General features: G+C 46.4%; 1 protein-coding gene across 1 annotated transcript in view; it reads right to left on the bottom strand.

The window, feature by feature from the left end:
* The window catches only part of GALNT17 (polypeptide N-acetylgalactosaminyltransferase 17), a 447864-nt gene that overhangs the window by 92734 nt on the left and 328058 nt on the right, over positions 1 to 27072 (bottom strand). Inside the window, exon 6 of the mRNA XM_004615923.2 lies at positions 14121 to 14238. Within this exon, the coding sequence (XP_004615980.1) occupies positions 14121 to 14238 (118 nt within the window). The remainder of the gene's footprint in view (positions 1 to 14120; positions 14239 to 27072) is intronic.

The raw sequence follows: 27072 nt of genomic DNA, 5'->3' as shown, positions 1-27072 counted from the left end.
CTCCCACAAAGGGTGGTCCCTTCCCCACTACAACACACAACAGGTGGAGTGAAGTGGGCTCCCACAGCCGGTTCCCTGGCCAATCCCGCGTATTGGAATAACAGGCTGTGAGGCAGCAGAGACCCCTCAGGGAGATGGCAGACCTAAGGAGGAAGGGGGACATGACACGCATCCTGTGCTGGCCTGGACGGGGGTGTCGAGTGCAGCCTGGCCAGGAGTCTCCCCAGTTGCTGCCACTCTCTCTCTCCCACTCCTTGTGACCTTGACTTTCTGTCCATCCCGAGTCAGAGTCAGGGTTCAGCCCTGTGATGCAGGGTCAGAAAAGGTGGTGTGGCTTCGTCTGGGCATCTGGGAGCCAGGCATCACTCCGTAACGCTGCCAGACTAGGACACACGCAAGGCTCCCTGGAGAGCTCAGGCAGGACAGTGCTCTCCAGATGTCACAGCACAGAAACAAACTGTCCCCACTGCATTAACTTCCTTGAACTGCCTTGGCCAAGTACCCCTAACTTTGGCAGGGAGGCACTGAAGACCCCAGATCAAACGATCTCATAGTTCTAGAAGCTGGTTCTCCATAGTCAAGGTGTTGGCAAGCTCTCTGAAAGCTGTAGGGCAGAGCCCTCCCTTGCCTCTCCCTCCTTATTGGCAGTGCTGACCCTCGGTCTTCCTTGGTCTTTATTGCTGCTACCGCTGGCTCAGACTCTAGGTCCTGAGTGTTCTGTCTGTGACTCTATGTCCCCTCTGGTAATCACCACTCAAGCTGGATAAGGGTTGATCCTCACTATTCCATCTTATTTTGGTCACAACTGTAAAGACCCTATTTCCAAATAAGCTCATGAGCACAGGTAACAGGGGTTAGGAATTCTGTATTTCTTTGGTGGGGGGCTCCAGTCCTTCTTTTAACCTACCACCTGGATTCTGTGCACAGGGGAATTATTAATGTGATTGCCACCTGTTAAGCTACTATTTGGAGACAGTTGTTCTGAAGATGAAACTGGAATGCCAACCAACCCCTCAGCGTCACTGACTCCCCCATCATCTGGTTCTCCACATAGCTAGCCTCCCGCATTCCTATGTGGGGAAGGATCCACTCCCAGCTCAACAGTTTTGCTGGCATTTGTCATAGCTGCTCGGTCCTCTCAGGGTCTACAGAGTTCCTCACAAGCATACTCCAGGTCTGCCCCATGTTCTCATTGGCATGCCACCCTTCCCAGTCTTAGACAACCCCATGCCCTTCCCTGCATACTTTGGGAAAAATGTTCACCGGAAAATATCCAAAGCAGAGAAGTCCCTTCTGCTTTCCAAGACCATCCTCTAAGTCCAAAGAATTGGGTGATTTTCTGGATGAGCCAAAAAAATGGGGCCTCAATGATGGGAAAACGTTAGTTTAGTGTGATGTCCACAAAAAAATGGCAGCCCTTTCCCCACTGACTCTGTACATTCCTTGAGCCTTCTTACACCAAGTAGGAGAGTCACTGTCACTGTCACCATCATCCCGTTGCTCATCAATTTGCTCCACAGGGCACCAGTAACGTCTCCATTTTAAGACTCATTGTTACTGTTTTTGGCATATCCGATATGCCATAGGGAGCTTGCCAGGCTCTGCCATGCGGGCAAGATACTCTCGGTAGCTTGCTAGGCTCTTTGAGAGGGGTGGAGGAATTGAACCTGGGTCTGCTGTGTGCAAGGTGAACACCCTACCTGCTGTGCTATCGCCCCAGCCCCAAGTAGGAGAGAGCTTTATAACTTCCTATAAGGTTGCCTTCACAGGAGGAATAGAATTTGAATGTGCCTCAAAGAGCGTAGGAAGGGTCTGTGTGCTAGTTCTAAAAGAAATATGTGGATTTCCATACTTTCCATTTTGATCATGTAGAGGAAACCCAGGTGTTTCTAAGCCCTGGCACTTAAAATGTAAGGAGTTGTCAAGTGAACGTGATAATCATTTCCCTTTTATATTTTCAAATAGGGAGAAAATTCACACAAGACAGTGACATGGGGCACTACCTCCTGTGAGGCTGACATGGCTACAGGTGGCTGTCCGCCGGACATTGGGACCTTCCTGAAACTCAGGTTGAGGCTGACAGTGGCTTCAGAGCAGGTGCCCTCAACGGGAACAAGCAGCCGCCATATTTCCAATTAAACTCCATCCTGCCCACGAACTGATTTATTAGCACTTTCACAGTAGTAAAGGCCATCAGCATAAGCAAAGTGTTGCCCCGCTGAGCCAGTCCAGTCTGACATACTTAAGAACTGACTTTCAAGGATAAATGGTTCCAATCAGGGTATCTCCAGCACAAATCTTTCAGATTCCGACACAATAAAGAAATGTCGGAGAAGCTTTCATGCCTGAATCTGAATGCCTCAGTGAGGACTTAAATTGAGTGATGGGCAACACTATTTTAAATGCATCCAGCCAACCCCGAGCCCCCTCCCCCCACCCCCCACTCCCTGCCAGGCTGTCAAATGGCTGGAACAATAGCACTGCCCACCAGAACCTCCATTCTGATTTCCCCTCTCTGCACTGCAGGCCCTGTCTCTCATCTCCCCTGCTGGTCTTCCTGACTCCTATTCTCTTTTCTTCACTCCAGCCCAGACAACTGCACATGCCTCTACCCTTTGATTTTGGTGCTTATTTATGTTCCCTTCATGCTATCTGTTTCTCTGACCCTAGAAACATCCAGGTAAGAATAACCTTAGTCCCACAGGACTGCAGGCCTGGCAAAGCACATCTCCCCTCAGCATCTTAGTGTGAAAAGAGGGGACAAAGAAGTAGCATTTTCCAGACAAGCTTCCCCCCCACCCCCACAGCCAAAGGATGAGACAGAAAAAAAATCTCATCTTGCCCACGGGCTTGTTTCTAGAAAGCAAACATCTAAGAGGTCACTTGGTCACTTCCTAAGAAATCAAAGCGTTTCTGGGAGGACTCACAGTCATCATCCAACTACAGGGTTCCTGACTGGACAAGTGGGTCAGGTCCTGCCTGGATGATCTCTGGGGCCTGGCATTCAGCATGTGCAGAATAAAATCAGTTATGGCCTAAATAGAATAGGAACAGGCGGATTCCCTCCCCGTTTTCTGTGGAAATGGTAGAAAATGGCAACAAGCACTGCGGGCTGAGTTGCCATCTCCAAGTCCCCTGGCCCAGAAAGAGAGCCGTAAATCACTCCCATCACAGGTGTCCCGACTGGAGAGGAGGGTGTAAATCCAGGTTCACATTTATAGCGAATCAAATTATTGCTTTATTCCCAGGGAGATGAATGAGAGTGACAGACTTTTCCGAGCTGTAAAAATAGATGGATGCTTCCTATAAAATAACTCACAGATGCCTACAATAATTTACAATCGATGTGGCAGGCTGGGAGCAGGCCAGTGGAATTCCACACAGAACACCACAGTGCTCCGGTGGTGGAGTAAATGGTTTGGCTATTATGATAATACATTTCAACACACCAAATATATCTCCCCTTAATAGAAATGCATTAGACACCATTTATAAAAATATCAACATCGCAGTTCTTTTCCTCCAACTATAACTTAGACATAAATATAACACAATTTATGGATGAGGAAATCCAATTTCATGCTGTTTCAAACACATTTTTGCTTATTACATAACCACACTTCTCTCTATTTGAGATAGTGCATTACATGAAATCGATGTATGGCGATACTATCTATCTTCGCGTCTACATAGGATTATGAGCATCATCTCCATTTGTGATGAAATTATTCTATGATATATCTTATATACCGGCAGCCTGAGTACCTCCTGCAGGACTAGAGACTGTATAATTGTCCGTGCCTTGGGCTAACGAGAAGGGAGGAGAATGGGGTGCTCTGGACAAATGAACTCAAACAATCTCTGGGGTGGGTGTTCAGGCCACTGCTGGAGACTGAACCTGCGATTCTGACATTCAAAGCATGTGGTCTGGCCCATAGACCCCGGAACCAAATCATGCACCTCTATCCTTGGAGCTCTCTCTCAGTCCTTGCTTGTCTTCTTGAGCACCAAATACCAAATACCAACCAGCTGAAGATGGACTAATGGCTGCCAACACATGCTGCCAAGGAAGGTCCCCTGCCTATGTCCATCCCTGTTCCCTCCACACACTGGCGACAGTGCAGGGGTTTCCAGATTCTCTTTCAGAGTTGGGTAGAGGGGGCTTATTTGCTTCCCTGTGATCTTTTTCTCCTCTCAGACTCAGCTCTGGTGTGTTGATATTTAACTGCTTAGTTTTGGTCACTAGCAAGATACTATTAGTAGAGGCAGGGGAAATTTTTCTTCAGCCAAGAGTTCTCAGACTTTTCTTGATGTGTGAGCCAAATAGTACTCTGAGTCCAGTTAACCAGATATGGTTAAGGTGGGCTGGGCCATACGTGCCCACAGGAGGAGCCCCCTTGCAACTGTTCCTCCCCCCCCCTCCACACACACATTTCTACTCCCACTCCATGTGTTTCTGCAGGATATCAGAATACTTGGTACACTTTGCTATGACTATAGAAATACCACCAGATTTCACAGGAAGCAGACTCATTAATAATTGCTAAAGCTTGGATGCCACTAAATGTTCTTCAGGAGTCAATGGATGCTACATTCAGAAAATGGAATTTTTTTATACTAAAAAAAATGGGCTATAGGTTAGAGATGTGTTTCTTGTGATATGAGTCTCCTGTGACAGAGCACATGCCTGGTGTGCTCAAGATCCGAAGCTTGGTTCCTGGCATGAGAGGCCCTAAGGATAGCTGAGTCCTCATGTTCCCCAACCACTACGAGGAGAGGCCTCAGACCCCTGAGCAAGATCCAGGGTGACCCTCACAGCTAACAGAAAAATAAAAGAATAGAGAAAAAGAAACGTACTTTCAAGTCATAAAAAGACTTGGAGAAAACTTAAATGTAAGAAGTTGACATGCAAAGGTTCTGTATAAAGGCATTCTAGAGAGGACAAAGCTATGGGGATGGTGACAATTTCAGTGGTTGCTCAGGATTAGGCATGGATGAACATATGGGGGCAGAAGAGACTTTCAGAACAGTGAAAATACTCTGTGTGATGTGAGGGTGTTGTTAGAATATTAGATGTCATTACACATTTATCCAAATCCATAGACGGTTCTATGCTACACTTGAAGCTTAATGTAAACCATAGACCTATAGTAGTTAGGATGCACTGATAAAGGGCATCCATTATAACCAATTCTCCTCTCTGACTGGGACATTGATATAGGAGCGGCTAGGCATGTGAGACACAGAGGGATTTAGGTAAATCTCTGTACCCTTCTCTCAATTTAGTTATGAACCTAGGGCTTCTGTACAGAATTAAGTCAAAATGTCTAGACCTCAGTTTCAATAATTTTAGTTAACTGACTTGTAACCTCAGTCAAACAGAAAAGAATGCAAACTTATCATTTGTTGCTGGAAAAACTCTAAGTACACAGAGAAAAATGATTTCAAATAATTTTAAAATGGAGTATTGATTATACATTCCTAGAGGGCTACATTGTAAGGACAAAACAAACCACAAAGATCTATTAACCTTTAGTCAACTTGTTATTTTAAAATATGATTTTTATGCTGTAGAATAAAACAAATAAGAAATCGTGTCAAAAGGAATTGGAACTTACAGTAAAAGTATGAAGTCAAAGAAGTAAAATGGTCACAATCTTAAATTGGAGTTGTGAAATAATCATTTACATTTCTGCTTCTGAATCCAATTAGCCATGTCTAGCTTTTCTCAGTAAAAACACTTAGCAGCAATGATGACCCATAAGCAATGAACACTATAACTCAAAAAAAAAAAAACGAACCACACACACACACACACACACACACACACACACACACACACAACTTTGGCCTCTAAACACCATAGAGGACATTGGAATCTCTAGAAAATGCATAAGATGAGACTGAGCCCTCCTGTAACAGAGAAAACAAGGCTGCTGTTGATGTCTCTTTTTACTGGTTTGCTCTGATTTTGAAGATTGGTTATAAATAATATCAAAAGGTCCTTTGTCAGACCCAGATAGTGTGAATATATTTCCCAGTTTGTCACTTTTCCATACATTTAAAAAATGTTACGTCTTGCTAAATCGAAGCTGAAAAATATAGTCAAATTTATCACTTCTTTTTTAAAAAGTGGGTTTTACATCCAGGTCAAAAAGTATTCTACACATAAAAATACCTGATCTACGAAGGCCTGGAGAGAATCCTTTGTAGGCAGTTGAGCTGGATTCAATTCCTAGGACCCCATATGGTCCTCTAAGTCCTGCCAGGAGTGATCTCAGAGCACAGCCAGGAGCAAGCCCTGAGCATTGCTGAGGGTGGCCAACAACAAACACACAAACAAGATATTTGATTTATGGACCATAGGCATAGATGTAAAAGCTAGGATTCTCTAGTTTCTAGAAGAAAATACAGAGAAACATGTATAGAGAATCTATATATTAGAGAAAATACATATTTTGAATCTCTATAGGTGAGCAATAAAATAATAGACTATTTTATACTGGAGACAAAAAGATGCACCGCAGACCTACACGTACAAGAAAAGGGCTAGACTTCAGAGGATCGCAAAGAAATATCCATGGAAGTGGTATTGAGAGTCTCCATACGTGTTTGGTGATCTCTCAAAGTGTAAAACCTAGATCACCCTCACATGCTCTTTCTTCAATTTCAAGGTATTGCCCAGGAAAAATAAAATTTATATGTCCTGGGTCAGAGAGATACTGCAAAGGTTAAGGCATTTCCCTTGCATGCAGGTGTGGCTGCAATGCGGGTTCAAATCCCAGCACTGCATACGGTCCCCAGAGTACCACAAGGCATGGTCCCTGAGCATAAAGCCATGGGTGGCTCCAGAGCACTGCAAGGTGGAAACCCAAAATACAAAACAAAACAAAAACAAAGAGAAAAAAACAAACCCCCAAGCGTATGTTCCAAGAAGACTTTTACATGAATATACATGACAGTTCCAAATTGGAAACAACCCTACTTTAATTAGGAAAGTAAATAAAGGAATCTTCTATTATACAAAAAAAGATAGTCTAGTCATAAATAAGAATGATTTGAGGGCAGGAGAGATAGTCTAATGGACTGACGTCAAGCTTTGCATGTGGGAGGCCAAGCTTCAATTCCTGACACCACATGGACCATCCAGCACTATTAGGAACAACCTCCGGACACTGATATGGGAGTAGTCCTTGAGCAGTCTGGGTGTGACTCAAAAACAAACACAAAAGAATGGGTAGCTAACACCAACATCAAGGAGTTCTTCAGGGTTAAGGCACTTGCCTTGCATGTGGCCAACCCAAGTTTCAACCCCAGCCCCTCTGAGCCCTGCAGAGTTAGGAATTAGCCCTGAGAACAGCTGATGGTAGCCCCACAAACACACAAAAGAGCAGGGGAAAGTAAAAAAAAATCATCAATGTGGAGGAAACTTAAAAGCATCATTTTGGTGAAAAGAACTGAAAGTATGGCTCCATTTCTATGTTGTTCTAGAACAGACAAGTAATTACGGTGATAAAACCCAGGAATGGTTGTCTGACAGGTTAGCACGGAGGACTAAAGAGAACTGACAGGAAAGGACAGAAGAAGGACTTCCTCGGGCAGTACAAATGTGCTGCGTGTGGAGGGGATTGTAAGGATGTGCAAATCATGATATCGTTACATTGCAAATGGAAAGTGTGCATTATACTGTAGAAAACGCACATTGAATGGGCAAAAAGTAAATGACTGTAATGGACCTAGACACACAAACATATTGGGGGAAAAAACTGAGTTCAGAATATTGCTTGGGAGAAATCTCACTGGTCATCTTTTTAGGTTGCTAGGCATCGGCTCATTATTCTAAAAATGTTTAAATAAAAAGAAAAATATCAAGCATTATTCTCCCTTTCCTGTTTAAATAATATTTCAGAGTATCCAAACAATTTATGAAAGCCCCCTGTTTTAATGGAAGAATTACAGCTTATAAATACATAATGAGCGTAGAATTTAAAAACCACCATTTTGTAGGACCTAATGAAATACAGGCAATAGGCATTAGTGGCAGTTCAAACCATTAGGAGAAAGGCTGGTGGGAAGGAGATGGAGAACCAGGCTGGAATACACAACTGTACTGCTGAATCCTGACCTTAGTAGAAGTGAGACATCACGTGTCCCTAATGTGATGTGACAGATGGCAGAGTCCCGCTAAAGGTATTCCAACCAGGGAAGGAGGAATATGGACAGCGAGAGAGTGAGAAAGGAAACTAAGGTTATAGGTTAGAGAAAATGAAGATTGCAGGAACATGATAAAGAATCAACCTGCCACATTCAGATTCTGGAAAATTTTAGAGAATAAATACTTGGAGTTTTCAAGTATTTTTTTCAAGTATTATTCTGACATGGAACAATGAAATTGAGAAGAAAAAATATTATAGACTGAAAACAGCTAAACAATTAAATGTAACGAATGAACCTTATTTTTGACCCTTATTTGAACACATCATTTGCAAAATAGTATATTCAATAACTTACGTTATATCATATATATGTAATTGAGAAAGTCTCACAGAATTTTGTTATTATCTCTGAGAAATACAAACAGGTACTAAATTTTACTAAGTATAATTTTATCTGAGACATGTGTTTATGCATATTTATTTATTTTTATTAGGTATAATTGACATACAGCATTATGTTAGTGTCAAGTGTACAGCATAATGATTTGATAATTGTTTATATTATAAAATGATTACCACAATTAGCCTGGTTAACATCCACATGGAGCCTAAGTTTAAAAAATGTCTCTATGTTAGCAATACGCTCTGAAGTCTTTATATGCGGGATGATACGGTGTCTGGGGATTTGCTCTTTAAAAGGTTTTCAGTAGCTGAATGTTGATATTTGTTGACGCTGAATTGACGAGTACATTTGGATTCATTAGACTGTTCTATTTTGGCGTCTGTTTCAAATTTTCCATAATAAAATGTTGAATTAACATAAAAGAAATTAACATAAAATGTAATGAGTGAATTCTTCATTCTCCAATTTGTTTTGTGGGGAAAAAAAGCAAGAGACAAAATCATCTAAACCCTCATTCACTTGGGGTGGAATTCCTAGACGGCAAGGAGCAAAAAAACTCAGAAATGGAGGAAGCCCTTTCAGTGTTCAGCTGGCTCTGCCGGCTGCTTCTGGAGGCCTGATAAGAAAGGGATGTGTGTGTGTGTGTGTGTGTGTGTGTGTGTGTGTGCGCGTGCGTGCGGGCGCGCGCGTGCGCCCATACACATGCATGTGTGGCTATGTGGCTGTGTGTATGTACGTATGTACGTATGTGGCTGTGTGTGCATATGTATGTGGGTGTGTGCATGTGCCCACACACATGCATGTGTGGCTATGTGACTGTGTGTATAAAAATATGTGACTGTGTGTATACGTATGTGCATGTATGTGCACATGTGCATACATATTGGTCGTGTGTGTGTGCATGTGCCCACACACATGCATGTGTGGCTATGTGGCTGTATATATACGTATGTGGCTGTGTGTGCATATGTATGTGGGTGTGTGCATGTGCCCACACACATGCATGTGTGGCTATGTGACTGTGTGTATAAGTATGTGCATGTGTGCATACATATTGGTCGTGTGTGTGCATGCACCTACACACATGCATGTGTGAATATGTGGCTGTGTGTGTATATGCATGTACATGCATGCATACATATTGGTCATGTATGTGTGCCTGCTCCCACACACATGCATGTGTGGCTATGTGGCTGTGTGTATATACGTATATGGCTTTGTGTATATGTAAGTGCATGTGTATATACATATTGGTCGTGTGTGTGTGTGTGTCTGCATGTGTGTGTATACAGGTGTAGTTCCTGCTCTCTACAGCCTATTTTTCTTCTTTGAGAGGATGGCTACAGTTTAGCAAAAGCAGCCACATGACCTTGCTGTCCCCTGCCACTCGCAGTTGAAATTCACTTCCCCCACTCTTTCCCCGACTCTCTGGATGGTGGCAAGGGTGTCAAAGCTGGGACAGCGAGAGCTGCCATGTCTGAAATCTTTCTCGAAGGCTCTCAGTGGGGCTCCTCACCTCCTTGCGAGGGGCATTGTAGAAAGAAACAGGGGACTCAGTGAGGGTGGAGGAGGAGCTAGGGGGCCCACATTTCTGCAGGAAATTGGAAAAGGGGAGTGGAGATGTGAAAGACAAAAACATCTTAAAAAATTAGGATACTTTCCCAAAGGGCTGGAGTGATAGCGCAGTGGGTAGGGTGTGCACGTGACCGACCCGGGTTCGATTCTTCCGCCCCTCTGGGAGAGCCCGACAAGCTACCGAGAGTATCTCGCCCGCACGGCAGAGCCTGGAAAGCTCCCCGTGGCGTATTTGATATGCTAAAAAACAGTAACAACAAGTCTCATAGTGGAGACGTTACTGGTACCCACTCAAGCAAATTGATGAGCAACGGGATGACAGTGACAGTGATTTTCCCAAAACTATTTCTGAAAACGAGACAGAGGCCAATTTCAAACCCACCCTCATCCCGACTCCTGCGTTCTCTGGGTGGAGCAGCTGTGGCCGTGGCCCACCACACCGCAGCTGGAACAAGCAAGTCACCACAGGCCCCATCCCTCCACAGCAGAACTGCACAAACCCACGTGCAACAGAGCCCTGCACTATTTCGAGAGCGCCCCCCACCCCCCGGCCCTTCTTCTGGGTCAGGTCCCCACCCAACCCCTGAGGGCTCTGGGCCTCTCTCAGTGCCAAGCCACAGAGAGTCCCTGATCCTCTCAGCCCAGGTTTCTCCAGGGTCACTGCTCACGCCCCCAGACCTGCTTCTTTGCAGGGTTCTCTCCAGGTTCTCCCCACCAGTGGCTGGGACCTGGAGGCCCTTCACCCACTGCCTCACCCCTTCCTGTTCATCCCTCCTCCCACGGGGCATGCAGGGTCCTCCCCACAATGCCTACTGCTGAGTCCAACTTGGGTACCCATGAGGAGTTCCTGCACACTCTCCTCTCAGCTCAGTATCACAGACCTCTCTCTCTCTCTCTCTCTCTCTCTCTCTCTCTCTGTCTCCTCTCTCTCTCCCTCCTCCCTCTCCCTCCTCCCTCTCTGTCTGTCTGTCTGTCTCCTCTCTCTCTTCCCTCCCTACTTCCTCTCTCCTTCTCCCTTCCTTTCCCCCTCTTGCATCTTCCCCTCTTTCGCATTCTCCGCCCCCCCCCCTTGTCTCTGTATCTGTTTCTCTCTGCATCTGTCTGTCTGTCTCACTTTCTCCATGTTCTTTCCAGCCTTTCCAGGTTGTTTCCCTTTCCTCTGCCTTTACGTCTAGGCCCCACTTTTTATTCTCTGGGCAACCTCTTCCCTCCTGTCATTTCAAATAGGACTGATGTGCCCCAAACACCCAGGGCATCTACCTCTGGCTCATCTTCACTCCTGAGCTGCCTGTTAGATGAAAGGGTATCTGAAGCTCAGATTCACCTTACCTGCATCAGAAAATACCACTTTTTCTCTCCCCTTCCTCCCCTCAGAGGCAGCATCCTTATCTCCCAATATCAGAAACAGGCTCAGCCCTGGCTCCTGCCTGTCCCTTCATCCCTCCCTCTATACTCTGCCAGTCCTGGCTCCAATGCTTCTCCCACTTGTCTATTTGTGTCATGCTGCCCAACCATACTCCAAGCTCTCTCACTGCTCCTACCTGTCAGTCTGCACAGTTCAAATTATTTCCCATGTGGGAATAACCATGGTCATGGACATCTTCTTAGTAAAAGAAGTCTGACAACCTCAGCCCTGAAATCCCTTCAGAGGAGCTGGGTGGAGGACACTATATACACATGCATATACACACATGAATAATATCTACAGAGGGACAGACATGTTCATACACACACACATATATATATATAAAATTATATGAATGTGTATGGAGAGCATCACACAGATTCAACACATTCTCTATAAAAATACACATAATATTTAAAAAAGATATAGCTCAAATGCTCTCAAAATTAATATGGAGTAGTTAAGCACTGCCAGCCTCACCCCACCAAGTAGCCAAAGTGATCCAAAGCAAAAAGAAGACGGCAGGTTTCTCTTTCCCCAACTTCAAACTGTACTATACAGCAGTTGTACTTAAAACAGTGCAGTACTGGAATAAGGACCAATGGAATAGAATTGAGGGTTCAGAAAGAGATTCTTAGGTATATGGACAGTTAATCTTTAAGAAAGAAGCAAGAAATATTAAGTGGAGCTAGGAACTACTCTTCAATAAATGGTGGAAGAATAATGTTCAACAATGCAAAAAAAACCAAACAAACCCTGAATTCAGATTCTTTTCTAAAATCATGCATAAAGGTCAAATAAAAAATGGATCAAAGATTTTGATATTAGACTTAAATCCATTCAATACACTGAGGAAACAGGGAGAATACCCCATAAATTGAAGCCAGAGGTATCTTCAATGATTCAATGCCATTAACCAAGCTAATGGAAGCAACGATAAAGAAATGGAACTATATCCAACTAAGAAGCCTTTGCATGGCAAAAGAAATGATTAGAATAAAAAAAGACACCCCACCCACTGGGACAGAATATTCTCCCACCACTCACTGACAAAAGGGTTAACATCCAAGATGCATAAAGCATTTGTAGAATGTTACAATGAAAAAAAGTAAACAACCCCATCAAAACCTGAGTAATGGAGAGGGTGTGGATAGGAACAGAAACTTCTTCAAAGAAGACATAGATGCATAGAGGTATATGCAAAGGTAGTCCATATCACTTTTATCACTATCTTCAGGGAAATGCACATCTAGACAATGTGATATCACCTCACATCAGTGAGACTGGCACACATTACAAAGAACAAAAAAAAAACCCCACCAGTTTGGGTATGGATATGGGGGGAAAAGGGACTCTCATTCACTGCTGGTGGGAATGTTGATTGTTCTGCATTTTTTAAAAAACAATATGGACACTCCTCAAAGAACTAGGAATTGAGCTACCATATGACCCAGCAATCAAGTTTTCTGGCACTGAACCCCAAGGGCCCAAAATAATATCTCTATTCAGAAAAAAACTTATGTTCACTGCAGCACTGTCCACAAGTGCCAAAATCCGGAAACAGAGCAACTGTCCAAGAACAGATGACTGGATAAAGAAACTATGGCATAGATACACAATGTAATACTACTCAGCTCTTAGAAAAGCTGAAACCATGCAAACCATTTGCTGAGACATGAATAGATCTGGAGAGTATTATGTTGAGTGAAGTTAGTCAGAAGAAGAGGGACAGACACTGACTGATCTCTCTCCATGTGTCGGTTTATAAATAATCATAATTGGGAAATAACCAATGCCCAAAGGCAACTGAAGCTGAGAACTGGGCATCATTCAGAAGCTTATCATAGGAGAGGAAAAGGGGGTGGGTGATTTGGATGGAGGGGCACACTGGGACCATGGTGGGGAGAAGTGAACACTCTGGAGAGGGGGTGAGGAGTAGTGCTGGATTATTTTATCCATAAAATCCTATGATCAATAGTACTGTAAATCAAAGTGTCTAAAATAAGATAGGAATTTTTATTTATTTAGTTAGTTAGTTTTTTGCTTTTTGGGTCACATATGGCGATGCACAGGGGTTACTCCTGGTTTGGTTTGTGCTCAGGAATTACTCCTGGCAGTGCTCAGGGGACCATATGGGATGCTGGGAATCGAACCCGGGTTGGCCTCGTGCAAGGCAAACGTCTACCCGCTGTGCTATTGCTCCAGCCCCAAGACTTGGGAATTTTTAAAGGGGGGGGGTGGGCATTGGGCCAGGGTCCCAATGTTCTCAGAATCTGGTCATGCAGAAATCAGAGCAGTTGCTTTTCACCTGTTCCCCAGGCAGGCTGGGCTGTGGGGAGAGAAACCCATGAACCCCCTTGCCTGCGGAGACCCATGTGGTCATATAGGATTGTCATCACTGCCACTCAGCTATCTGTCATCAGGTCACTTCTAAGGAGCATGAAAATTCTTCAAACACCCTTAGAACAGGACAGCGAATGGTCACCACCAGCTGCTTTAAATACTCATGAAAGATGACCGGCAGCTCTGCTCACAAATGGGACCCCCCACCCCCACAAAGGGAGGACACGGGTGCACAAACCTTGATGCCAAGTTCGATATTTTCTCCTCCATACACGTCCATCCCAGGGTCCAGAAGACCAATTTCACCAAAGAACTTTCTGTTGACCACGAAGGAGCAGCCAATCATGGCGGGTGTTCTGTGGGAGATAGAAAGAAGCCACGTTACGTGGTCTGTATCCACACTGGAAGATTGTATCGCAATAAGACCAAGGCAGACTCTCTCTGACCGCACAGTCTGTGGAACCTACAAATGCTGAACCTGTAAAGGCAGAGAAGAGACTGGTGACCCCTGGGAGACTGGGCAGCTGGAGAAGAGGGGAGATACTGGTCAAAGGCTGCAACCTTGCTCCCAGACACAGGAGGTGCCCTAGAGATGAAATGTGTGCCCTGCGATGAGTCAGCGAGGCTGTATCCGGCCTTCAGAGATGCTAGAAGAGGTGAAGTAGGGAAGTCTGAGTTGATGTAGTGGCTGCAGTCATATTGCATTGCCTAAGCGCATCAGTTTGCCCCTGCACACATAAACGTGTCATCCTTGCCAACACTATGAGTCAACTACAGCTCAGCTAAAGAAGTCATCAAGGTGTCAATAGTGGCAGCCTCCCATGAGCCTTCACAGTAGGAGCCAAGTCCCACTCTGGCAAATGGAGAGACATCCCTCAGGGCCCAAATTCCTACACCCTCTCTCTTTTCAACATGTTGACGCTGGTGCATACCACCCATGGCTCGCACTTGGAAGTGGCTTAGTTGGCACAAATTGCAGGACTGGCATCAGTGTGTGAAAGCTGGTTTCAACTTCTCACAGGGATTGGAGACTTCCAGAGTTGGCCCAGCTCCTTGGGAGGTGGACAAGTGCCCACACGAGGTGGCTGAAAACAGAGAATGTGGTTCTCACTGACCTGTGGGAATAAGAATCCAGGCACACTCAGGGAAAATGAGACCAGAGGACTGGTCAATAATTGGTCGATGGGGTCGGATATGGAGGGAAGTTAAGATAGAGGAGGGTACATTATGACAATAATAGTTGGAAATGGACAAGAACTGAGTGTCGAACACAGGTAAATGGATATATATGATAACCTTCCAGCATCTGTATTACAAACCATAATGCCGGGGCTGGAGTGATAGCACCGAGGGTAGGGCATTTGCCTTGCACGCAGCCAACCCGGGTTCGATTCCCAGCATCCCATGTGGTCCCCTGAGCACTGCCAGGAGTAATTCCTGAGTGCATGAGCCAGGAGTAACCCCTGTGCATCGCCGGGTGTGACCCAAAAAGCAAAAACAAAAACAAAAACAAACCATAATGCCTAAAATGGGAGAGAGAGAGAGACAGACTGGTGCTGGGAAATTACACTGGTGAAGGGAGGGGTGTTGGAACGTTGTATGACTCAAACTCAATCATGAACAATTTTGTAATAAAGAATCCAGGCATAGTCTCAGAGACATTGGGGAGTGGGGAACGGAGGTGTCGGCTGCCCCTCATGGAAGAAGGACTTTTCAAAAGGAAACAATGGCAGTGGACAGGAAGAGTTCAATCTCCACAGGGGAGATGCGGATCAGGGTCCTATACGATGAGGGGACCCTCTGGTGCCCACCTGGTTGCTCAAGGAATAAACTGCAGAGAATGTGCCCCAGCTGACAGAGAAGGAGATGTGCCTGGAGCCATGAGAAGCATTTACAGTGTGGCTGGCCAGGGGGTCCTGAAGACCAGTAGACAAACTCGTTACTTCATTTTGTAGCTATGTATCCCCTGGACCCTCCTATGGGATATCAAAGGCGAGATTCTGTCACTGAGAACCAGACAAAATCCCCAGAGGCCATGTAAGTGGAAGCAGGCCCAGTGGACATGCTGCCTTCCAGTACCTTCCACCGCCTTGTGTATCACATGCTGCAGGGAGCACAGAGAGGCACCAGGAGGACCCCCACAGCAAGGCCTTGCAGGCCCTGACTTGTCTTCCAGGGCGGGGTGTGGGGATCTAAGTTTTTTATAATGTCCTGTGGCCTCTCTTTAGACTTTAGAACAAAGGTATTCACAGCTATTTTCTCACCCCTGCCCTGTCCCAGGGCTGCACTAATGCCATAGGGGTAGAGAAATACACGACACACCTCCAAGTCCAAGCACCTGAGGAGCTAATGATGACGACAATATGGACAACAGGCATTTACTGAGCAATTACTACGTCTCAAGCATGAGTGCAAAGCACTCTTTAGGCTTCTAAGCACCCCCTTCCCCTCATCCTCACCCCATCCTCGCCACCTCGTGCACTGCAGCTGTGAGAAAGACCAAGTTTATTGAAGAGCTGAGGCCCAAGGAGATTCCACAACTGGCTGTCCAGGACCACCCAACTTTAAGTCAAGGGCTTCCCCCTGCTGCCTCTCTGCACCTGCCAGAAAGGGCCTTGGAGGGGGCTGGCCAGAGGCCAGAAAAGTCAGAGTGTTTCTTGGGCCAAAGAGGATCTTCTGCAGGAGCTGCAGGTGCCCTGGGGTTGTGCTGCTGGGGTGGCCAGAAGTGACAGTGGAATTTTTGTTTTAAATTTTATTGAATCACCATGAGATAGTTACAAGCTTCCATGTCTGAGTTACAATCACACAATGATCAAACACCCATCCCTCCACCAGTGCACATTCCCCACCACTGATATCCCGGGTATACCCCCCCTTTCCCACCCTCTCCCTGCCTCCATGGCAGACAATATTCCCCATACGCTCTCTCTACTTTTGGGCATTATAGCTTGCAACACAGACACTGAGAGGTCATCATGTTTGGTCCATTATCTACTTTCGGCATGCATCTCCCATCCCGACTGATTCCTCCAGCCATCATTTTCTCAGTGATCCCTTCTCTATTCCATCTGCCTTCTCCCCTTCACTCATGAAGCAGTCTTCCAGCTATGGGGAATTTTCTCCAGTGTTGTCAATCCTCAGTGGCTCCTGGACTTGGCCTCAGTGTCTGGACGCGCACCCCAGGGTGGCCCCTGGATGCCCACATACCAGGGGAACAGCAGTGGCACTCTCAGGCAAACACAAGGTTATGAGCTGCCTGGGCTGGTTGACAATTGACCCTGAAAACTTGCCTCGGCTCCCTTGAAGGTTCTGGGTCCCAGTTAAAAGGTGTGTGATGTGCTAGTATGCGAGGCACATGCTCTGCAAATAACATCCTTTTGTGCCCTACTCTGCGGTCACCCACACTCACTTGCCCAGAACTTCTCACTGTGCCCGAGTGCCAACAACCCCAGAGCGGTACCACTGAGGCTGCTGAATAAATAAACGAGCCCCTGAAACGGGGCCACCCTGGGCTGGGGAGAGCTCCATGCTGCACCCGGGACAGGGAGAGTGGCCAGAAGGGGCTTCGAGGTGAGGTGGAGGGGAAGTGAGAGAGGATAAAAGGAAGGAAGAAGAGCTGGTGGAGGAGGGAAAGGAAACAGGAAGCACATGAGCCCTGCTGGCACGGTTGGTGGGCGGCAGCCACTCCTTCTAGATGTATCTCCCCTCCCCTCAATGCCATCTCTCCTGCTCACGGTGTAGCTGACACGGGTTCAAGGCCCCATGAGTCTTCTCTCTTCTGGTTACAGTTCTGTGCCGCTGGACCAGCTCTGAATCAGAAACCTGGATCCCTGGCAATGAATCTGAGAGGTCCCTTCTTACCCTTTTACGAAAGTGCAAGTCCCTGGCTGGCACAGGTCCCATCGGGGAGGCACCGAGGAAGCTTTGTCTGCCTTGTGGGCGATGGCCAAAGCCAAAGGCAGGAGGGAAGAGGATGGTCTTAAGGTGGCAAAGATGCAGCTTCATGCCACGGCCAGGGCAGCCGCTGGGCCAGCAACCCTGAGATTCCTGGAAAAGTCAGTCAAGGATCTACTACAATGTCCTGCGGCACGGATGGCCCCAGTTCAGGGGGTGCCCTGTCCTCAGGCATTCAGACCTCAGGCTCCTGGAGCAGAGCCAGGCTCTGGCAATGGCTAATGTACAGTGGGCAAGGCCAGGTTGAATAATTTCTGGGTGAGCACTGTGGGTGAGGGCAGGGGCTGTATGCTAGAACTTTCTGCAGAATGGAGACTGGCAGTGTTCCTCTCAAAGGGAGATGCAGTCCCCGAAAGAAAACCACCACAAGCTTCAGGGAGCCAGAGTGCAGGGTCAGGCTAATGGACATGTCCCCGTGTTCAGGAAGAGAGCCCCCGACCAGGCCTGCAGGCCACCCCACCCCACCTCCCCCCACCCAGACACCCATTCAAGGGTACTTAAGGCTGGTGGGATCCTGGAAGGTGAACCCGTGGCCTCATTCTTCCAACTCCACAGTGATTAGCACCATGAGTGCAAACAATTCAATTCAAAATCATTCAAAAATGATAATCATATTAAGGGATCTGCCAAAGTCTAATAGCTCCATTTCAGAAGAGAAGAACAGAAATGAAAAAATAATCACTTTCAGGGTTGCTGTTGCACAGAATCCACACACCACATACAGGGCTTGGATGGAACAGAGAGGTGCCCTGAGCGAGAGGAGGGGGTGCAGGCAGCCGTCCTGGGACTCTCCCACGGACTCACGGCCCCGCAGGTAACAGGGGTCATGTCCCCTTGCTCTAGAAGCTTCCCTCCCTCCATCCCTGCTCTGGTTTCTCCTGTCATGGCGTGACACTGCAAATTCTTTGGCTCCTTTCCAGCCGCATGCTCAGGGATCCATGGCCTGGTCCATGGGAACAGCCTGGTCAGAAAATTTGGATCGTGTACGCACGTACTCACCCGCCCCTGGCCAGGGCTTCCACGGGACCCCTCTTCCAGCCAATCTACCTTTCAAACCACACTTCTGTCTTTTGGGATCCAAGAATCCCTTTGGGTTGTGAAACCAAACTTATACAAATTATGGAAGGCACAACGCCCACAAGAAGCCAATCATGGGGCTGGAGTGATAGCACAGCGCAGTGGGTAGGGCGTTTGCCTTGCATGTAGCTGACTCAGGTTTGAGTCCCAGCATCCCATATTGTCCCGCAGCACCACCAGGAGTGATTCCTGAATGCAAAGCCAGGAGTAACCCCTGTGCATCGCCAGGTGTGACCCGAAAAGAACAAACAAACAATCAAACAAACAAAAAGAAGCCAATCATGTGCCCTTCTGACTCTGCGAGCACTACACGTGCACTTCTGACTGTGAGCACTGAGCTCTGAGCTCCCCTGACCTCTGTCCTTGCGGCCCCACTCCCTGGTGCCACCGCCCATGCTCCCGCGGGTAGTCCTAGTCATGGTCTCACCTGACAGTGGCTCCTGCCCCCATCTCTGGCCCCACACATGGCTATGACCTGCTGGAAGTACCTTAGCTCTGAAAGAACCACTCTGTTCTGGAAAGCATTTTGTGCCTCGGGGTCATGAGTTTACCCTCTAGTAAGAAAAACATGCCAGGGGCCGGAGCAATAGCACAATGGGTAGGGCGTTTGCCTTGCACTCGGCTGATCCAGGTTCGATTCCCAGCATCCCATATGGTCCCCCAAGCACCGCCAGGAGTAATTCCTGAGTGCAAAGCCAGGAGTGACCCCTGAGCATCGCTGGGTGTGACCCCAAAAGCAAAAAAAAAAAAAAAAAAGAAAAAGAAAAAGAAAAGAAAAACATGCCAGACCTCAAGGACTTGGACATACAGGCCCAGACATCTGACCCCAGAAAACAGGGATGATCCAAGTAAATGTAGCAATATGTATTAACCGCCTTGTTTCGCTGCTGGACCTCTTGCTTGCTCAAGGCCATGAGAATGCACCTGGCAGGGGGCACCCGACACGCAGGCATGCACCCAGGCACATAGGCAGGAGGGCACAGGGCTTAAAAACCAGAGGCGATCGGGGTCCCAAGTCTCTTAGGCTTGTGGACCTTCAGCTGAGTCCCTTGTATGAGTGTATTCCGGTGTGTGAACCAAGCCTTGAAATATCTGTCCTGTCTGTGTCTTGGTTGGTGGCTAAGCTCAGGCTTGTGGTCGCTTCAACATTTGGAGGTTCCATCAAGATTCGTGGCCACATAACAGCTCCTCCTCTCCCCGGGGCCTCCGCAGGCACAACCCGAACACATATGTACTCCATGCCCGCATGGCGCAACTGGCTGGAGAAGCAGGGAGTCTGTGGCTGCTTCTGCCTTCCATTCCAGGCCTGCGATGCACACGGGCCTCGTGCCGCCCTCCAATTCTTCTTCCCTGGTCCCGAGTTTCTCCTCCTGACTTTCCTGAAGCCTGCCTGCCCTTCTCTGTTTTCAGCACCTTCTCCACACCGACCCCCCCCACCCCGCAACTGATGGGCTTCCCTCTGGAAGGAGCAGACCAAAGAGCAGCCCCTGCCCTGTACTCCCTACACAGGGTGGATCTGGCACCCCTCAACCTTTCCCCCACTGCTCCGTGCATACCCCCACTGCAGCCACGTTAACTGCTTTCTCGTCTGGATTCTCGATGATCTGGTATCTGCAGGTGTGCCACGGACCACCATTGGAGCCAGCACAATGCCCACTGGGACAGGCTTTCCCATGTGAAGGAGCAGCCTGTATGCCAGCGGTCTCCTCTCCAGGGCTCTCGCCCTCTCTCCTGGTTGCCCCAGGCCACCTGGAGATGACCCCCTCAGCTCCTAGAGCCGCTGATACCATTCTGACAAGCCTATCCTCACCCTGCTTCCTTTCTGCCTGGAGCCTGTGCACTCATGTGCTTCCTGCCCATGGCCCAGTGTGGGGTTCCCCCACCCCAAACCCCTTTCTTCTGGGGCTGGAGTGATAGTACAGTGGGTAGGGCGTTTGCCCTGCATGCAGCCGACCCGGATTCAATTCCCAGCATCCCATATGGTCCTCTGAGCACCGCCAGGAGTAATTCCAGAGTGCAGAGCCAGGAGTAACCCCTGTGCATCGCTGGGTGTGACCCCAAAAGAAAAAAAAAACCCATTCTTCTGCTGTGGCATGGCACCAACTCAGGGAGCCACAAATTTTCAGTTACCTCCTGCTCTTCTGTCCTCACTGTACCTGAGTGCAAATATCCAGGCCACACGTTAGGGCAACACCAAACCCCATCAACTTCCATCTGGCCGGATCTCTGCCGAAGACCACAAACCCCCTCCTGACCCACTTCCCTCCCACCTGCTTCTCCTCAGTGTTTGCTTCCCTTATAGACAAACTGTATCTCGATTCCTCTCTCCAGGGCCTCATCCTCACCGTTTCCTCTCTGCTCCACCACAGGACCCCAGGCTGAGGTGCAGGGCCCCACTGCCTCCATCCTAAGGTCAGTCCCCACTGGTCACCATGCACCGCCCTGGGCTCATCAGAGACAGTGGGTTGTTTCCTTCCAGCAAGGAGGGGCTCCTGGGCATGCAGGGACCCACAATTGCCCACTGCTTCCCTGATGGTCCTGGGGCTTTTTCTTGAGGGCTGAGGTTTCAGGGCAGAGCTTCAATCTTCCCTCTACAGCCCATCCTGGCAGTCTCCCATGCTCTTTCAGGAACATTAGTCTTCTATACCTTTCCAACTCTACCCAGTCTGAATCCTCCCCACAAGCATCACACCTGGTACATTTGATTGTCTACTTGGCATCTCCCTTACATCCAAAAGATCCTGCAAACACACGTCTGAAATGGCATGCCCAACTTCCCTCCAGTCACTTTTCCTAGAACAGACACTATCAACACCCATCTCCTAAAACTTTGGTGTTATGTTTGGTGCCAATTTCACTGGAAACTCCTAATCGCTCTGCTTTCCTTCGCTTATAAAAAAATTTTTTTGTGTGACTGAATCACCGTGAATTACAAAGTCACAAAGATATTTGTGATCAAACATTGGTGAATGTTCCAACACCAATCTCTCCACCAATGACCCCACTTTTGTCCCTCCCTCCAGCCTGCCTCTGTGGCAGTTACAGTTCGTTTCCAAGATTATCCTAGTGTTTTCTTCCCTAAACTTATCCCCCGGCCCGGGCCCCATTGGTAAGCTTCCTACTTAAGACCAGTTCTCCTGCTCTTCATTTCTATTGCCTTTGGGCGCTTGATATTTCCCCAAGGAAGCCTCTTTCTATCCTACACATGAGAGAGACAATTCTGAGTCTGTTCCTCTCCCTCCGACTGATTTCATTCATCTACTTTTTTTTTCTATGGTTTTAGGGCCACACCAGCCACTGCTTAGGGCTTACTCCTGACTCGGAGTTCAGGGTTCACTACTGGAGGGCTCGGGGGAACCTTGTGGGGTGCCAGGGATCAAACTTGGCTTGGCCACGTGTAAGGCAAGCTCCTTACCCACTTTACTCTCTTTCCAGCCCCCCTCTAACAGCTCTACCTTCAAAATTCCTGAAACCTGAGGAATTCTGGCCACTTCATGTCTACCCTCTGGTCTGAGCATCACCAGAAAGGGCAGGTCACTACAGTGACCTCTGGAAGCCTAGCTCTCTGCAGGTCCCCTCTCAAAACAGCATCCAGAACAATCTACCGTAGATCAGATGAGGTGATGGCTGGCCATGACTTCCTTCAGAGTGAAACCTGGGTCTCCCACTGTCTTCAAGTCTTCATGCAAGTTCAAGAAGACTTCAAGAAGTCTGGGGCTTCCTTGGTTCTCTCTATTCCAGTCACATTCCTAGCTATACACTCAGAGCAATGGAACACAACAACTCATGCATGTGCAAGGCACCATATTCACAACAGCAAAATGCTAATACCACTCAGCTGTTCATCAATAGATGAATGGATAAAATGGCATATTATTTGGCAAAAAAAAAGAGGAATTAAGTACTGGTACATAGACCGACTTTGAAAATATCATAGGTGATAGAAGTCAGGCATAAACAGCTACTTATGATTTCGGTAATATAAAATGTCCAGAAGAAAAAATTTTACAAAGGGTCGGGGCATTTTGTTTTTTCTAGGCACAGGAAGAAGAGAGTACAGAATGATTATTTAATGGGGTTCCCATTTGGGATGATAAAAAATCCTTTGAAAATAGATAATGCATTGCACAAAATTGTGCTTTTCAAATTGCAAAATTATGTGCACTTTACCACAATAGGAATTTGAAGCTTTGGCCAACAATCTCCAAGCTTGCTTCGATTGTCATGTTACATCACAAATGTGAAACCCTCACTTCCACTTGCCCTTTGAGTTTCATGCAAAAGAAATGATTCCTCATCATTTTAGAAAATTGAAGAAGAAATGTATAGGTTGGTTTCATTATAAAAGAAATGTACCTATTACCTTTTTTTATTACAGAAAGTTTTGAGTTAGTGAGTCAGATTTTAGAGTATATAATAGAAAGCATCCCTACTGACTGTAGCAACCACAGTATTTTGCTGATAAGTGAGAAAAATGTAATTCTACTGGTTCATTTTACCAACGTTTTATTGAGGAAGCTTCCTGATGAGGTTTGGCTATAGATTCTTTAACTTCTAAGAGAACTTAAGTATGAGTGCTACAATAAGCTATTTTAAGTATTTGGCCAAATTAAAGATGCATAAAATGTATGACTCTCTGATTTATTCTAAGGCGTTATTAATTTTATTTTAAAATGTTAAATTTTATCCATTAAATTATGTTTGATGTGTGACTGAATCCACTTGGTAAGTTAAACATTTCTACATACATTTTTGGTAAATTAAAAATCCCTTTTGTCAGGAATGTTTTATTAATGTTTATTATGTTTTATTTGGACTTGAGCGATAGCACGCGTAGGGCATTTGCCTTGCACGTGGTCAACCCGGGTTCCATTCCTCCGTCCCTCTCAGAAAGCCCAGCAAGCTACTATGAGTATCCCCCTTCTCCCCCCCCCCCGACCCCGGGCAGAGCCTGGCAAGCTACCCGTGGTGTATTTGATATGCCAAAACCAGTAACAAGTCTCACAATGGAGACATTACTGGTGCCTGCTTGAGCAAATCGATGAACAATGGGACGACAGTGCTACAGTGCTGTTATGTTTTATTCATGTTTTTGTTTTATTAAAATGCTTTAATTTTTAAAAAATTTGTTTTGGACCATACCTGGCGATGCTCAGGGGTTACGTCTGGCTTTGCACCCAGGAACTACTCCTGGAGGTGCTCACGAGACAACAAGGGGTACCAGGGATAGAACATAGGTCAGCAAGTTGCAAGGCAAGCACCTTACCCACTATGCTATCTCTCTAGTCCCAAAGTAGAAAATATTTTAACAAATGGATATTTTGGGGGGAATATGTACTGCCTCTTCAGTCAAACTTCTAAAATAATTATTTTCAAAGTGCTCAGGGCATATGCACTCACCGTATATTATTTTGGAGAGCATACAGTCTCCTTTCTTGTTTGAATCTAAAAATAATCTAATTTTGAACATTTTAGGACTAACGATTTGAAATTCTTGTGTAACAAAACGAACGACATTGGCTCTTTATTCATTCTAGAACTCGTTTGTAAAAATGTACTCCTTAAAAATCATGGGGCAATTCATTGCGATGGATAATGCACAGAGTATCTCCAGTGGCCGGATTTCATGAACCTCATTTCCCATTTGAAGCAACGAAGGTGAAACATTACGTGAATTAACCCAACTCAGGCACATGTGAGACAAGTGCGGAGTTAGTTGCAACTGGGGGTCACCCTACTGCCACCCCCTGCACGGACCTACCAATTCTGCCGCCTCCCAAACAAGAGCGTTGAAAGCTGCCAGCAGTTTCGGGCTCTTGCACTGGGTGGAGAAGTAAGTAGTCCCGCATTGAAGATTTCTGGGAACTTGCAGCTGCTAAACACTAAAAATACAATTTGGGGGAAGGAACTGGCTGGCTTGCACAGAATTCTCAACTGGCACAGTAGAGTAATTTAATACTCAGAGTTCCATTTGCCTCTGCTATACATATAAATACCGAAAGGGTAAGTATTGCTGCCTTTTTAAAAATCAAAGCTGTATCCAGCTCACAAATATCTCAAAAGAAAATAGGACCCAAAGGCCAGTGTTTCGCCTGTTAAATGGAGGTAGCACTTTCCCTTCTGTTGCTGAAAAGATAATTCACGCTGAAACAACAACTTCCTCCAGATTGGGAAGAGAACCTTCTGGGTATTAAGAGCCATTCCTCTTGGAGGATAAAGGAACCACTCAGCTCTCTGGGGTGTGATTTTTCATAGATGCAGAAATGCCAGCGGGGATGAAGTCGCCGGGCCCAAGCGCCTTTCCTTGGCTGACTGATTTTGCCTGGGCTTGTTTTATTCAAACAAAGACAGAGAAATTCACTCACGAGTAAGATGTTTTCTGTTAAGTCATTTTCTCAGCCTAACACATTTCTTTCTTTGCTAATCTTATTTTCTTTAAGCTTTGAGGAACTGATTTGCAAATAATACATTGAAGACAATTTTTGCAAAAGCCTAAAGTTTCTAAAGAACTAAGAACATTTTGAACCATTATCAGTCATGTGTACACACACACACACACACACACACACACACACACAGAGTTTGCAGGGTAGTTGTCTTGGGAGATGAAATGTACGTGAATGTTGGGGCGGGGGGAAGACAGTTCAAACACAGGGATCACTATCTATACTGTTTGTTTCCAGTGGGGCAGACACGTAAACTGCAGAAATCTGTTCTCCCAATACTACTCTGCATTGGCACATGGCCATCTCCTAAGAGAAATAATATGGTCACTGCAGTTTCCAATGCCCAAATGAGAGCAAAATTGGCACCAAGCTTTCTGACAGTCTTAGGTATTTAAGGATACACCAGTGGTACCGGTTGGAGTTCAAGGCTGGCCACCCCCAAATATGCCAAAGTGTCTCATGGGTTATTTTGAATTAAAACTGCTTGAGAAAACAGCTGGTACAAGAAAAAGAACTTCATGCTGACCTTCCTGTCAAAATCATCCCAGGAAAAGTGGTCTTTCCTGCGTGCGGAGGCACAGATATTTCCACCACAGACAGAAACTTCAGCACCGAGAGAAAGGGTTCGGAGAGATAATATAGATAGGAAGGTGTTTGCTTTGCACACAGCCGACCCGGGTTCAATCCCTGCACCACAAACACCACCCAGAATGATCCCTGAGGGCCAGAGCCAGGAGTAAACTCTTAGCACAGCTGGGTATGCCCCCCTCACCGCCACCCAACAAACTAACCAAAAAAACAATAACAACAAAAAGCAGAGGCTGGAAGGCTGGAAAGGACTTTGCTAAAGATCAGAGTCTCTTTGGATTTCTCCACACACATATTGTCTGTCTAAAAGGTGTAGAAAATGGACGAAACTTTACTCATTTAACAGGTCCCCTATTTGCGAAATCTTTGTGTGATCAAATTACCTTATTTTTCTCTATTAATCAGCTAGTTTAATTAATCTAAGGAGATTAATTAATTAATCTCCTGTTAATTAGTCAGTTTCATGATACCAGTAAAAACACCAGAGTGGAGGGGTGGGGGAGGGCAACTTCTCCTCCCCGGCAGCAGTAACACTTCTAAGAAAGGATCCAGTGAATTTGTATATTTGGAATACAGAGTGGGCTGTGCTATTCTGGATTCATCCAGAGGCAGTCATCGCTTTGAGATGGACTAAGAACGCCAGAGCTGAGATGAAAGGGAGCAAAGATATAATCATTTTCTGTGATAACTATAAAACCTATTCTTGAAGTGAACTCTTCTAACAGTCCTAAAGTCAGGATTTTCAGTACAAAAGCCCTGACCCTCCACCCCCTGAAAAAGTGCAAGGAAGGTTTGAACTCTCAAAGATGGCATTCAGCAGAGGAGAGGGTGGGATGTGATGAGCTGGGATCTCAGTGCTGGCTGGTGCAGATCTCCCGTGCTCACTCCCCTTGGAATCCACTGGAATTAAAAAAATCACTGGCAGAGAGGATATTTCTATCCTTAATTCTTTCTGGGCAGAGGTGATGTCTTCAGAGAGAGTAGACAAGCATAGCAGACCCGAGGCCACAGCTCTGCGGGAGTTGTAGCCTAATTCTACCTTCACGGTGTGAGAGAACAATCCTGCAGATAGACCTAAGGGGCAGGCAGAAGCAGCGGCTGCTTTGTTCCCTGTGGGGCTCACTG

Source organism: Sorex araneus, chromosome 4 (genome assembly GCF_027595985.1).
Source record: "Sorex araneus isolate mSorAra2 chromosome 4, mSorAra2.pri, whole genome shotgun sequence".
Lineage (NCBI taxonomy): Eukaryota > Metazoa > Chordata > Mammalia > Eulipotyphla > Soricidae > Sorex > Sorex araneus.
This window is presented reverse-complemented; position numbering and strand designations above follow the sequence as displayed.